Genomic DNA, 13,643 nt, shown 5'->3' with positions numbered 1-13,643 from the left:
ATACGGCGAGCGCTTTGGTAGTTTGAGAGATGAGTTGAACTGTGGAAGTATGTGTGTTACACAGGGAGGGACTGCACTGTCCAGACATAACGTATGTGCAAGAACCTAAGGAAGCCTGGCAAGAGAAAGAAGCTCAGCTCAGGTAGATAGAAGTGTATGGGTTGCTTCAGAGGGTTGCACTCAGAAGGGCGGTACATGTTAGAAAGCAGTTCTCTTCTGAAAGACATGAACTTCTCCAGGCTGAAATCAAATAATCTTCCAGCTCTGGTGTAGTTTCTCTTGTGCTAAAGACTAAGAGTGGCAGCTGACTTGCTTATCTGCCATACACATGGTGAGGAGAGCTTTCAGGCACAATCCTGTGCATGTGCAGACAGTTCATGTACTGCGTGACCAAACAAACTGCTTTGGGTTGTGCAGACAGCATTCAAATGCATTTGTTGGAAAGGTGACTTGTATGTGGAGGGGTAAGGTTAAATAATAATACTAATTGAGACCAAGCTGGTGGTGAGGAGTGGTGTGTACAAGCCCTCAAGGAGATGCAGGGCAATGAAATAACATGCTGTTACTGCTTTCTGTGATACCAGAGAACAATTTATGGACATACTGTGGGTATGAAATTGAGTATTTTTGGTCATGTTTGATGTAGGAAAGAGAAAGGCCTTTCCTACAACATTCCTTGCACCACTGGGAATTCAGCTGTAGCTAAAGCTGATCAGATTGGCTCTAATCACCACTGACTCCACGTCTACTGCTTCTCAGTGTCATAATGCAGGTTAGATGCATGCAGGAGAGAATTTCAGTGTTTTAGTGAAAATACTTGAGAGGACTTGTGTAGAATTTCACAACTTGTCTGGATTTCCTTGTGATTGATATTGTCTAACTCTGAAGAACTTCATTCTTTCTACTATTGCATCTTAGGGAATGTAGTTAAGATATTTGTATTGCCTTTGCTTATATTCAAGAATGAACAGATTCGCTATTCCAGATTTATTTCCTGCATAGATGAAATCTGAACTGTTATATGTTAAATGGAAAGGCCGTAAGAGACTGCTCTCTTTTTATTGCCTTGACAACCAAAAAGTCTCACACAAATGGATGGATGAAGAGGAGCCACACAAACACTCTCCAGAGCCCCGCTGGTCAACCACTGAGAATCCCCGTTCTTTGCCAAAATCCTGTGCTGTGAAGATTTTATAGCCCTGTAGGTGCTTCATCCTGAAAACCACTGCATACTGCTGACATGTTTTATAAGACCTTCCTGTTCCTGACACAGTGATAATGGTAAAAGGAGACCTAACTGCCTTTTTCCTTCCTCACAGAGCATGAGAAACACAGACTGTGTAAGAGTGCGGACTATATGAATTTACACTTCAAAGTGAAGTGGCTGTACAACGAATATGTTCGTGATCTGCCTGCCTTCAAGGGAAAAGTGCCTGAATATCCAGCGTGAGTGTGCTATATCTCCTGTAGTATATCCCCAATATACCTCTTCCTTGGTTATCCTCAGGGCACACAGTTGGTTCACCTATGGCTGCTTGTATGTAATTATACCATTTATTCATTCCTTCTTCTCTGTGTTTATGTGTATCTTTGTTTCCCTCCCTTGGTGTTCTGTGCTCCTGTTCTTGAAACAAATAAATCCCTTATTGTACAACCTCTTCCAGAAATCTCAGAAAGTTTAACAGTAATATGGACTGTCTTTTAAGCCATTTTGTATTTACAGTGCTGATCCTTAAACAGCAGACTTTTAGACAGGTGCTAATGTCCTAGGGTTAGTAGATACAGCTTTATTTTTATTTACTGTATGTATTTTTATATATATACTGTATGTATATTTCTCTGTGTAAATGTGTTACTCAAATACACACACACACACACACCAGGATTTGTAAGTAATGGAAATGCTTTTGTTTTTTTGATAAGACTGGGTGGTTCAGTTGGAAACATGTCAACTGTTGTTCTTAAACTCTAAGCAATTGTTCACAAGTTCTATTTAATTTTAAAAGAGAAGCAGTAGATTTCTACTCTGGAGAAAATTTGATCCTTTTGTGATCAATCCAGGAAGAGTACTGTAGCTGAAGGTCTTCCCCTGCTTTAAAGCAGAAGCAGGTAGGTTGTTTTTGACCAATGTTTGTTGAACTGATATTCAAAAGCTTGCAATTATGATTATTCCACATCTTACTGTTATCCCTCCAGTGGTTTTGAGGGGTTTCAAACACTCCACCTTCTCTCCTCCAAATCTTTCTTGCTTCAGTTGGAGCTTGTTTTATTCTTTCTTCCCAGTCTGGATGTGGAGAACAAATTTCTTCTCTTTTACAAAATGTTTCTCATCCTTTCCCAGTCTTCTGCCTATTCTCATATGTTCCTATCCTTCCTTGTAAGTGAGATTTACTCACACCTCTTCATCTTCTCTGTGTCTATACATAAAACACAAAAAATTTAGACACTGATGTTTCTTCTAGACCTTGCCTTGTCTTGCAGGCTTTAGTGCTGCTTTCACAAGCTAGTATGGTAGCAGCCTGTTTTTCTTTTCTTTCTTCACTACTACCATTGACCAGTGATGTTTCCAATTGGTCACAAGCCAAGCCCTCAACAGCTTCCTACCTTGTTTTTCTTCCCATCTGTACAGCTGTCCAAATGCAGCACTTTGCACTTGCACTCTTTAAAATACCTTGCTTGTTCTGTTTCCAGTTTGGCATTTTGAATCCTTTTTTCATCCTTCACTGCACACAGTGCCTTGAGCCTGGCATTATCTGTGTGCTAATAAGACTTGAGGCAGTAGGTGTAATTGGCTGGCTTGGGCCACTGGTCTTGTTTAGCAAATCAGTTCAGTGAGAGGCATTAATTCAGTGAAGGGGGTGCTGGAGTAACAGTCTCGGAAGCCTGGTTTTCTTTGTGCCTCTGAGTCAACGCAGTCCTGGGCAAGCCATCACATTTTCTTAATCTCCTTTTTCTCCTGTGTAATCAGGATAATGATGTTCAGTTTTGTTTTGCAATCTTCTGCAGAATTGTTCTGCTCTGCTGACTTTTGTGTATATGAGCACTGGAGCTCATGTACTTGTGCAGACTCTGGCTTCCCTTGTTACCTCACACTCATGTTTTAGTACAGTAGCCACATTATCAAACACAAGAGTTGTTTACTTCAATGATGGCCTTCACTTGTTTCGAAACATACCTTTTATATCAATTACAGCAACCCTTTAATTTGCTTCATCACAAATATTTTTGGTCTTCACAGAATCCCAGAATGGCTGAGGTTGGAAGGGACCTCTGCATCCATCTAATCCAATCCCTGCTCCAACACGTACACCTAGAACAGGGTGTCCAGGCTTATGTCCAAGTGGCTTCTGAGGTTCTCCAAGGAGAGATTCCTCAGCCTCTGTGGGCAAATGTCCCAGTGCTCCATCATCCATGCAACAAAGAAGTGCTTATGTTTCTTTAAACAGCCTTAAAGCTTTCTTAAACAAAGGTTCATGTGTCAGGTATGCCTGCCAGTAAACTCAGACAGAGATGAATTGCCTCAGTTCAAAGAATAGCAGCGGTTATCCAAAAACCTGCATTTCTTGTTGAAACTATGCAAAACCACATTTTTTATATCCTTGGGCTATTACTGTAGAAAGTAAAGGCTCTAAAGTATTGTAGGTTTTATATTCCCTTTATTTTCTGAAATTCAGCAGCAGTTTCTGAAAATGAAGTAGCAACATAGCTGAGAGTGCATCTTCAGAACTTCGTCTCTTCACTTTTTGTATGCGAGCTGAAAACTGTGAAGTGTCCAAAAACAAAACAAACCAAGCACTAGCTTTTCAGGTATGCAGAGAAGTATTGTTTTATAACTGATGTTAGCAAGCAGCTAGTGTTGTACTGGTAACTACCTCCTCTGTGGTGTGGAGGGCATTCCTGTCTCTGAAATCCTCTCTTATTCTTCTGGCTTACAATCAAACGCAATGTTTTCTTCTTGAACTCTTTGAAATCCTGCCTGCCTTCTTGTCTCTGCACTTGCCAGTGCCCTCTGAATGTTCACTGAGTACGCACATGCATCAGAGCAGCAAACGAGCAAGTTTAATTCACCTGTGAAGCGTGAGACCATGGCCACCAGGCTCACGGCCAAGCTGTAATTGCAGCCTTTTGTGTTGCATTACTATTGTGCAACCAGAAGGCAAACTTTCATTCAGTCACAAAGCACAAAGCACTGCCTCTCTGTGCAGACAGAACTGAGGGGTTTTCTATGCAAACATCATTTGGAGAGGTTGGCTGTACGATCTCCAGTCATGCTATGCTGGCTCCTGCAAGCACAGAATGTGATAAAAGCACCACGAGCCTCTGCCCTGTGTGCTGGTGTGTGAGTCATAATGGGGTTTGTTCCTAGATCAATAATTGAAGTAGACAAGAGGAAGAAGAAATTTGCTGTGTAACAACATTTTGCAGCTATTTCTGCATGAAATCGAATTATTTTTATTAGTTTCTGTGGTAGATTATTTTGAACATCTTTCTGGATACATTGCCTTTGTGGTCCCCTGAGTCCCTCCTCACTCACTCTGCAGTCCAAGAACTAATAGTTAGGGGTTATTAGCCTAAGATAACTCTAGGTTTGCGTTACAGCTCAGAGCACATTCTGGCTCTGAATGTGCCCAGGGACCAGAAGAATTTGTTAGATGATTTCTAACTCTTGTGTTTTACTACCAGCCTGCGAAAGGCAAAGCTCGATCTGGGTTTACAAATGTAGATACAGAATTTGCTGACCTTACCTAAGTGATTCATTTTGCACTTGAACATTCATATTAAACCTCTTTCTGTAAGTAAAGCCTTTTTTTTTTTTCCTTCTAATTTCACCCCTCCAAAACACCCTAACATACTGCCCCTTTTCCTTATTACCTTTGTCTAGACAATTTGGTAAGACTGTGCAGTTCATATGATATGTCAGTGTATGGTAGCCATAAAAATGTGCAGTGTCTATTCTCAACAAAGAATGGCCCTTTCTTATGGAAAGTGCAGTCACCAAGGGTGAATGGTAGCCAGGAAGTAGTTCCACTTCTCAGAAGCAAAATGGTGGCTTCTGTCACAGACAAATAATCCTCTCTGTACACTCTCCTATGTGATGTGAAGCAACTATCTCAGAGCTCTGAAAGTGGTGGAAGATGTGTTCTTGCTTCCTTCTAAACTGCCCAGTTCTCTTCAGAGGATTGATCTGTACCTTCAAAGTACATTATTGAAATTAAAAGCTGAATGTTGAAAGCACAAGAAAATTGCAGTAAGCCCCCACAAATACTGAAAAAGAGCTTAAACAGCCATTTAAAAGGAAGTTTTTGAAAAGATGGAAAGCCCATAGGTCTGTGACATCATTGCAGTGCTGCTGTCTGTGCTAATAGTACTGCATGGACAGGTTGCTGTTGGCATTTGACACTGTCAGTTACAATTTCCAGTATTAGTGTTGATGTGCTTTATATTTCAAAGCGTAGAGACTATTTAAGGGTATCTAGTATGCTGTGCTTGTGAATTTGCTCTTGATCTCCCTCTCATGTCTGGCACATGCTTTCATGTTCTTTGCAAACTCGGCCCATAATTAGCACAGTCTGTATGAAAACAGCAGCTTGTTTCAAGGAGGTTGTGCTCTGTGAAGCTCATGTTGCAATTTTTTGTATGGACTGAAATCATACATGGGTACTTTTTCCCTTATTTGTGAATACTGTTTAGTAATACTGGAAATTAAGGTTTGCTTCAGCTGCAGTGAATTGGCAGTTGCATACTGTCTCTCCTAGACGAATGTTTAAGCAAAGCCATAAGTGCTGTGTTGCTAAAACACAGACAAAAAAAAATCCTTCCCCTTGAACTCTGTGAATATGTCCCACAGAGCAGAGAACACGATGATGATGAACTCTAAAACCCCACTGCTGCAGGTGCTTTGCACCTTCTCAAACAGTTGACAGTATTTTAACCAAGACTGTGTATAAGTCTCTTGTTCAGTGGGATTTGTAATTCCAGATGCCACTTCGTGTAAAGCCTTGGACTATGGTCCAACATTTAGCTTATATTTCCAAGTGAGGAGAAGGTAGAGACAAACATTACTGCCCTACTTGAAGAGCTGCCTGTCTGGGGGACTCATCCCTGCACCAAGGCTGTCAGTTCAGTGCTTCTCTATGAACCAATTTGTTCATCTTTAGAGCAAAAACAATAAAAGCCTGCTAATAGGACGGGCTAGCTTCCTGCAAGCCTTCTACATTTGGTGGTACTCTGAAGTATCCTCACAGGGCCATCAGCAGGCCAAGAAACAGGAAGATGTTCTAGAGAAGGTGTGGAGAAGAACATTTCTAGCTTTGATTTTCCCTCACGGCACTCAAGAAATATGTTTGTATTTGCAGATAAAGGGGTGGAAGGGCCCTGGAGAGGCGGCTTTTCTTCCCCCTGTACTCATTTGTCTCTCATATGTCTCTTATGTGAAGGATGGCAGGCCCCAAATGGGCAATAGGATGGTGTGTTTTCCTTGTTGCCACACACAGGTGGTGGTTACAGACATCGTCCTTGTACTGTCTGGCATATGGGTGAAAGGAGAATAAAATGCAGTAAAAGTGTTTTGAGGGGGTAACAAGTTGAAGAAGTTCCTCGTGAGGAAGGGTACCAAGGAAGAAGAAAGACAGGGAGAACGATGAAAAGAACATAGGAGCAGCAGTCTGCAGAGGCTGGACTGTCTTCTGCTGGTATGGTCCAGGTAGTTTGTAGAAATAAGAGTGTTTTCGGGAACTTTAATAGTACACGCATATAACAATATTCAGCAAGCTTTCACAATGCTTGCTGAAGCAACACCTCTGTCTGTCAGTAAGCTAGAAGGGCAAGGAAGGGAAAGTACTATTCTGAGGGCATTTAGTTCATTTAAACACTTACTGAATGCTACAGGGACAGGCATGTCCCTCGGGTGAAGTTCAGTTGTAATGCTTTGTTTCTTGCTGTAGCTTACTGTTTTTCCTGTTCCTCCTGCAGGTGGTTTGAGCAGTTTGTGATGCAGTGGCTGGATGAAAATGAAGATGTTTCCTTAGAGTTCCTGCATGGTGCTCTGGAGAGAGATAAGAAAGATGGGGTATGTAGGTTGCTCTGTGTGAAGGATTCAGTGCAGCAGACTCAAGTGTCCAGAACCAAATAACACCGTAAATTCAGTTATTATGCAAATGGAGGACGCAGCCCTTTTTGCATGCTGAACTACTGGGGAAACTTGTTGTTTGTAAGACTTTTCTATACAAGACGGAGTGTTGTTTAATAGCAAGATGCATTTCATTCATTTGTGTTTTGTTCTTTTCTGGTTAATCTGTCAACCAGTGGGTTGGTGTTCCCTCTTCTCTTTGTGTTTGTGAGATATGTAATTGGAATATAAGGCCAATTGCATGTGCTTAGTCATGCAGTGAGAATGTAACCTTAATCCACAGAGTCTTAGTTTTCCAAGTATTCCCAATGGAGAACAAGAGCAATCCAGTTTTAATGACTGTTGGTGATGTAGACTGTGATGCTAATATAGATGTTCCCTTTATATCTTAAGAAAATGTAAAAAAGAACTCTTTTTTCTTTTTCTTTCCATGTTAACTGACAGGCAAGCCAGGCATCTCAGCATCGTGCTATGTTTGCTAATGCTTGTCTTGTCATAGCTGATGAATGACAGTGAATTATGGCTGAATTATGGTGAATTATGTTGTTGTCTGTTTTGCTTCTCTAGGCCTTTTCAAGAGCTTTTGACTAATTCTGGGGGATTAGTGGTTTTTGGTATAGTCGTCTTGCCTCCAGTATTGCAAATGACAGAGACTCACATGAATTTGGTGTCTTTTGGATCTTTCCATTTGAGAGTGACTCTTTGTATTTCTGCTTTAGTTCCAGCAAACATCTGAGCACGCTCTATTCTCTTGCTCAGTGGTGGATGTCTTCACTCAATTAAATCAGAGTTTTGAAATCATTAAGAAGTTGGAGTGCCCAGATCCTGTCATTGTTGCTCATTATAATAGGAGGTTTGCTAAGGTAATAACCTCAACATCCAGATGTTTGTCTGCATCTGAGGATGCAAAACCGTATTGTCTTGGGTTTTGATTTTATTTCTTGGAGATCCCTTGTGTTGCTTAGAAGAGCATGCATACCTTGTCTTCACAGACTATCGGGAAAGTGCTGATGCAGTATGCTGACATCCTCTCCAAGAGCTTCCAGTCCTACTGTTCCAAGGAGAAACTGGTGAGTCAGACTGGATTTCACTTCCATTTATGGGAGTCACGTAATTGTTCTGATGAAAGAAGATCTATACTGGATACTTGACCTCATTGACAGTATAGCATTGCTTTTGTCCTAAACATTTGTGGATGTTTTTTTAAAGCTTGGCTTTAAAATAAAATAAGGCGATCTGCAGAGTCACTTTAATTACTACTCTTCCTATCTGAGCCATACATCACAGAAGTGATTAAAAAAAGGAAGGGGGGGAAATGGAACAAGTCACTCCCCAGATTTGGTACAGAGCAGCACTTATGGTTTACTGTTGTATCCATCTAATTATCTTGCTGTACAATCTCAAATTAAGTATAAATTCAGGATATTAAATCAAACAAACAAGCAACAAAGAAAAATCAATACTTGTCAACCCTGGACCTGTTCCATGGTGCTATTTCTACCTCACAGACGTACACTAGGGAATGTAACTGCAGAGGACAGGGCTATTGCTAAGGCTCCCTTGACTGCTGCTCTCAGGCTTGTATTGGCAGAACCCAGCTAAGCTTCAAAGTAGCTCTGGCTGACAGTTCCCCTTCTGGGATTTACACCATTCAAGATAGTACAGTGCAGCATTAAGAGGCTGAAAGCAATACAGTTTGGACTGTAGTATAGCTTGGCAGGAGCAGTGGAGGGAGTCAAACATTTTCCTGATGTGGATTTTTTATCAGCTTGTTCTGTCTGTGATAAAGCTAACAGGGAAAATGCAAAGGTGAAGAACTCCTTGATTTGGAGTTTCTGGAAATGACCATCTCATTTCAAACTGCAGAAAAAAGGGCTTTATTTTTTTTAGGTTTAATGCTGAAAATTTCACTGCTTTCCCTATTATTTCACTGTGAGAATCTGAGATCTGGTGGCACCTGAGGGAGGGTGCTAAGGCACAAACTGTACCATTGTTGAAAATATGTTGGCACCCTGAGCCATGACAGACACCTGCTTTTGTCCCACCAGCCCTGCATCCTGATGAATAACATCCAGCAGCTGAGAGTGCAGCTAGAGAAGATGTTTGAAGCCATGGGTGGTAAAGAGGTAAGAGCGCTAAGAGACTGAGCATTACTCATTCCTACTGTGCTGCTAGTTAGGTTATTTGCATCATACTGGTACTTGCAGGCTGTAGTCATAAGGAGAGCCCTGTGACACCTGGCACTGTAGCAAGTGTGAGGGGGACAGCCGTGCCTGAGGACTCTTCTAAATCTTTTGTAAGATGTAGGAGCAAATGTTTCAGGGCACAGAGCAGCACGGAGGAGGAAAGAACAGGGTGTATACTGTGCTTATGTGGGCTAAATGTGGGCATGGCTGGTGGTTTCACAACTCTAAAGACAGATATGTCTGAGAACTGTAGACATCAAGTCCTTTCGCATGGCATATAAAAAGAATGGTACCTCTGGCATTAATGTCCAATATCTAATGTATAGCAGAAAGACAAATCTATGAGTTCTGAACTCATAGGATACTCAGGTGTGTCCATAAATGTAAATACTTTTCTTAGTATTTTTTATTCTTGTACAGTCATTTTACAGAAATAAGACTTTTCTCTCCTAAATCACTGTTTCTGTTATGATGTAATCAGTGTGTTTTGTTTTTTGTTTTTCTTTTTCATTGCTTTTCATATCTCAGGAAGCTGAAGAAAAGGCTGCTGATTCTGATGTTAGGAAAAAATAGTTTTCAAAGCCTAAGTGCATTTTCTTTGGTTGTGTTGTGGTAGAATTGTGCTATGACCTGTATGCCAAGAGGAAAGTTCACTTTGCTGATGGGCAGCTCGATTTTTGCTTGCATGCTGTTTCAAATCTTTCTGGTGTTTAGTGGCAGAATTCTAAGAAGTTGCAAAAATCCCAATAAAAAGATTTACCCCATGGTGCAAGGGAAACTGCTTTTATTCTTTCATATGTGATCTCAACAATCTTAATTTCTTAGCTCTATATCAGGAAATAAAATTATATGCTCCTCGCTGTAATAACAATGGTAACTAAACACTTTTTTCTTCAGGAAAAAATAAATTTGTGATTTAATGTTCATGAAGTGATTTCTAATATTTTCACTTTTGTGCACTTAATTTCTCTCAAGTTATCAATTTACAACATTTTTTTTTTCTGTAGTGCTGGCTATTAAATAAAATTTCCCTATAGTTCAAATTGAAAATACCACCTGATACCATGAAAAATAATGTCTGTGTATGGGAGAATGGTATCTAATGAGAATTGGCTACCTAGCCTAGGCCTCTATTCTGCCCTATAAAACCCTCCTTTGGAGGTAGCTAGAGGTTGTCAACCCAAAATTGGTGTGGAATTGGCTGAAAAAAATGGAAAGGAACTCCAACTGTGAGTGATAAAACATGTAGGATGAAAACTGACGAACATGCTAAGGAGCTGATTTTGGAAGTGGTCTTTATTCTTCTCCTTTCAAATGCTGCTTTCCACTTCATTAGGCTGCCACTGATCACCAGAAGCATCTTGTGCTGTGCTAGGTGCCTGAATTGTTTGCTTTCCTTAGGGATTTTCCTTGTGGTGACTATGTAGTGCTTTGCTTCTTGAGTTGAAATCTGCCAGATCCTTTGTTTTGAGGAAGTAAACAGATCTGTAGTTGGAATAGTCCTTTTTCTGATGCAGATTGACCCCAGCCAAGCAAGTGTCAACTGGTGAGACAACTGCTTTGGAAACATAGCATGTCAGCGAGCATGCTGTCATTTTCTTGCTTCGGGACTCACCTGTAGGCACCCTGCAGTGTAATGGCATAACATGAAACAGAAGTGCTCACTTGGTACTATGTCGTGGAATTTCAATCCTGAATACAGTGCCTTCCTATTCTTTTTTTCCCCAAGTGAGGAATATTATTTTTGTCCTCTCTGCTCATATTCTTCCCCAACCTGTACCACTCAGAAGGTAAAAAACTGCAAACAATTGTCTCTTGGTTTCATATGTAACATCGTGTGATCCTGGAACATTACTAGTTGGGAAGGTAAGGACATCAGTGCATTAGAGACCTCTCTGCAGAGTGTCTCTCTTTGTCTCTGCTTGAGATCCCAAGGAACACACACATACATTTTTAGTTCATAGGAAGAAGTATCTTAGATGACTTTTAGCAGTTATCATTAGTATTTTATTTCTCATCTGAGATCTGTTGATCTCGCAGGATCAGAACATCTTCAGTGTGGCTCAGGGGCATTCCATACATTCCTGATGCAGATTTTGGAAAGGCAGAATATATGGAGCTACAGTTTGCATAAGAAGCATAATAGGCAGTGGAATTGCAAATGAGTGCTGGGCAGAAACTATACATAACTGTACATAAATAACATTTGAAACTGGATTGTTCTTTGTTAAAATGGGCTGTGTAGGTTCTTTGGTAGTGTTTCTTGGTCTTGGCCCTATTTATTTATTTGTACATTACCTACAGAAACCTAAAGTGACCTGCATTTTCTAACCACCACTGCAGCTTTCCTAGAGGCTTGTGGCTGTACGCTGTGATACCACAATAAGCTATTCTCATTTTGCTTGTGAGAAACTGCTTTCTGCAGCCCATTATTTTCCTTCATTTTTTTTTTAAATTATGAACTCATAAACGTTGAAATTAAAAGCTTCTGTACATTTTCCTCACTGCTGGGTCTGTACATGCTGTGGAAACCTAGCTTAAAACATTTCTGCACTTTCCCCCCTGAAGTCAAGTGTACAGAGTGAATATTGGAGATGAGCACTGCCTAGGGAACCCAGAGCATTAGCTACCAAGTAGCAGCAGATTATCATCATGCAATTTTCATGCCTTCAGTTACAAGCTAAGCTGTACAATTAATGCTCTGGGAAACTCTCTTCTTAATGCTTAGCCAGCGTTACCCCACATATTAAGTTCTAAGTTGCCTATCTGAATCATAAATTAGAGGAGAACTTAGAGACAGACAAGGTTTTATAAGGAAAGTTCTCAAAGGATTTGTGGCACCTCCTGGTTGCTCCTCTTTACCCTCCCACGTGCCATAACTAAGGCCTCTCTACTGTTGAAAATCTTGCCTGGATGCAGCTTCTTGCTCTCGAACTCTGTAGGAAAGAGGAAAGATGCTTGAAAGTTCAGTTCAGAAAATCCCTTTAGGAATGTCCAGCATGAACTTGCACCCAATCACATCTGCTCCCACTTGTTAGCTGGGGAGGCAGAACAGCAATCAGTGATAAACCAGAGCCAGACAATTCCTACAACATGTGTAAGCCTAAAATAGGAGTTCAAGGCAAGATTCTCTGCTTGCTGATTCATAGGTTCTCTTGCTTTAAGATGTGAATTGTTTAACGTCCACTGCATTCTGGAAGGAGAAACCTGTGTTTCTCCAACTGCAAAACACCCTTCCAATTCTGGCTGCTCATGCTTCTTCACTGTGTGCAGAAACCAAGCAAGAATGAATGGCATCTCATGGAGAATTTGGAAGCACATGACAGCAAATCTTGTGGGTTCAGTTTCGTCCATAAAATGAACTTTAAGTGAAGTTCATAACAGTGTAAATATCACTTATCGAATAAGCTGATACCTTGAATGTTCCAGCCTTGAATGTGCTCAGATGAAACTTTGAAGCCCAGATTCTCTCAAATAGTCACAGGAATTGAAGAGACTGTGCTTTTTACTCAGAAATGTAGATACAATTAGTGCCTCCCTGTTTTGCTTGCACCTCACCCTTCCATAACACACATCCAACTTCAACGTACAGCTATGCAAATGGCAGCCTTTATTTCTAACAGACCTGGAGCATTTGCTCAGGGATCAGAAGCCATCTTGGTGTTGCTGCTCTCACATGTATTGAACAGAGAACTTTTCTTTAGCTTTCTTCCTCTGAATCATCTCCAGTACACCCACAGAATGGATATAGTAAGCCTGCTGAGTGATAGCTTCCAATAGAAATGATCTGGTCATGACGTAGTGATGTAGTGACCCAACTGCATAATACTGCTTCATGCTACCTGCCAGATTTATCATGCAGCCCAAGTGGAATTTCCTGCTATCAGTGGTAGCTGATATAATTAGAATTCATTGGCTGAACAGCAAAATGGGCACTGTTCCACTTGAACGATGCTATCACTGCTTCACCATATTGGCAAAGAACAGTTTGCAGTTACACCGTGTGCTACAGGAACTCTGTGACTGATATGTCATTTAAGTATGTGAAACCTACTTGCCCCTTCCTAGTGGACTTAAATCACACTTTGTTAATTCTCTGATGTTTAATTTCAAGCCAAAGCATGTTAATACCTAAGGATTAGCAAACAATAACATACAATATAGATTCTTTCTCCTTTTGTGGTAGCAATTGTTTGGAACAAACAGGCATTTAAGAATGACAGCACACTTGGCGATTGCTGAACCAGAATGCCTATCAGGACTTTGCTTCACAAGGGTAAGGTTGGGTGCCTGAAAGGTAGATTTGGCAAACTGTCTTACCAGTTGCA

The 13,643-nt window shown here is 40.8% G+C and overlaps 1 protein-coding gene across 4 annotated transcripts in view; it reads left to right on the top strand.

Moving 5' to 3' along the window:
• Window positions 1–13,643, top strand: part of UNC13B (unc-13 homolog B) — a 191,954-nt gene that overhangs the window by 148,400 nt on the left and 29,911 nt on the right. For all 4 annotated transcript variants that reach the window (XM_090132344.1, XM_090132343.1, XM_090132342.1 and 1 more), the window contains 5 exons: window positions 1,320–1,446; window positions 6,973–7,069; window positions 7,849–7,992; window positions 8,122–8,199; window positions 9,178–9,255. In XM_090132344.1, coding sequence (XP_089988470.1) covers window positions 1,320–1,446; window positions 6,973–7,069; window positions 7,849–7,992; window positions 8,122–8,199; window positions 9,178–9,255 — 524 coding nt within the window. The remainder of the gene's footprint in view (window positions 1–1,319; window positions 1,447–6,972; window positions 7,070–7,848; window positions 7,993–8,121; window positions 8,200–9,177; window positions 9,256–13,643) is intronic.

This window comes from Phasianus colchicus, chromosome Z (assembly GCF_987193195.1).
Source record: "Phasianus colchicus chromosome Z, bPhaCol1.hap1.1, whole genome shotgun sequence".
Taxonomy (NCBI): Eukaryota; Metazoa; Chordata; class Aves; order Galliformes; family Phasianidae; genus Phasianus; species Phasianus colchicus.
This window is presented reverse-complemented; position numbering and strand designations above follow the sequence as displayed.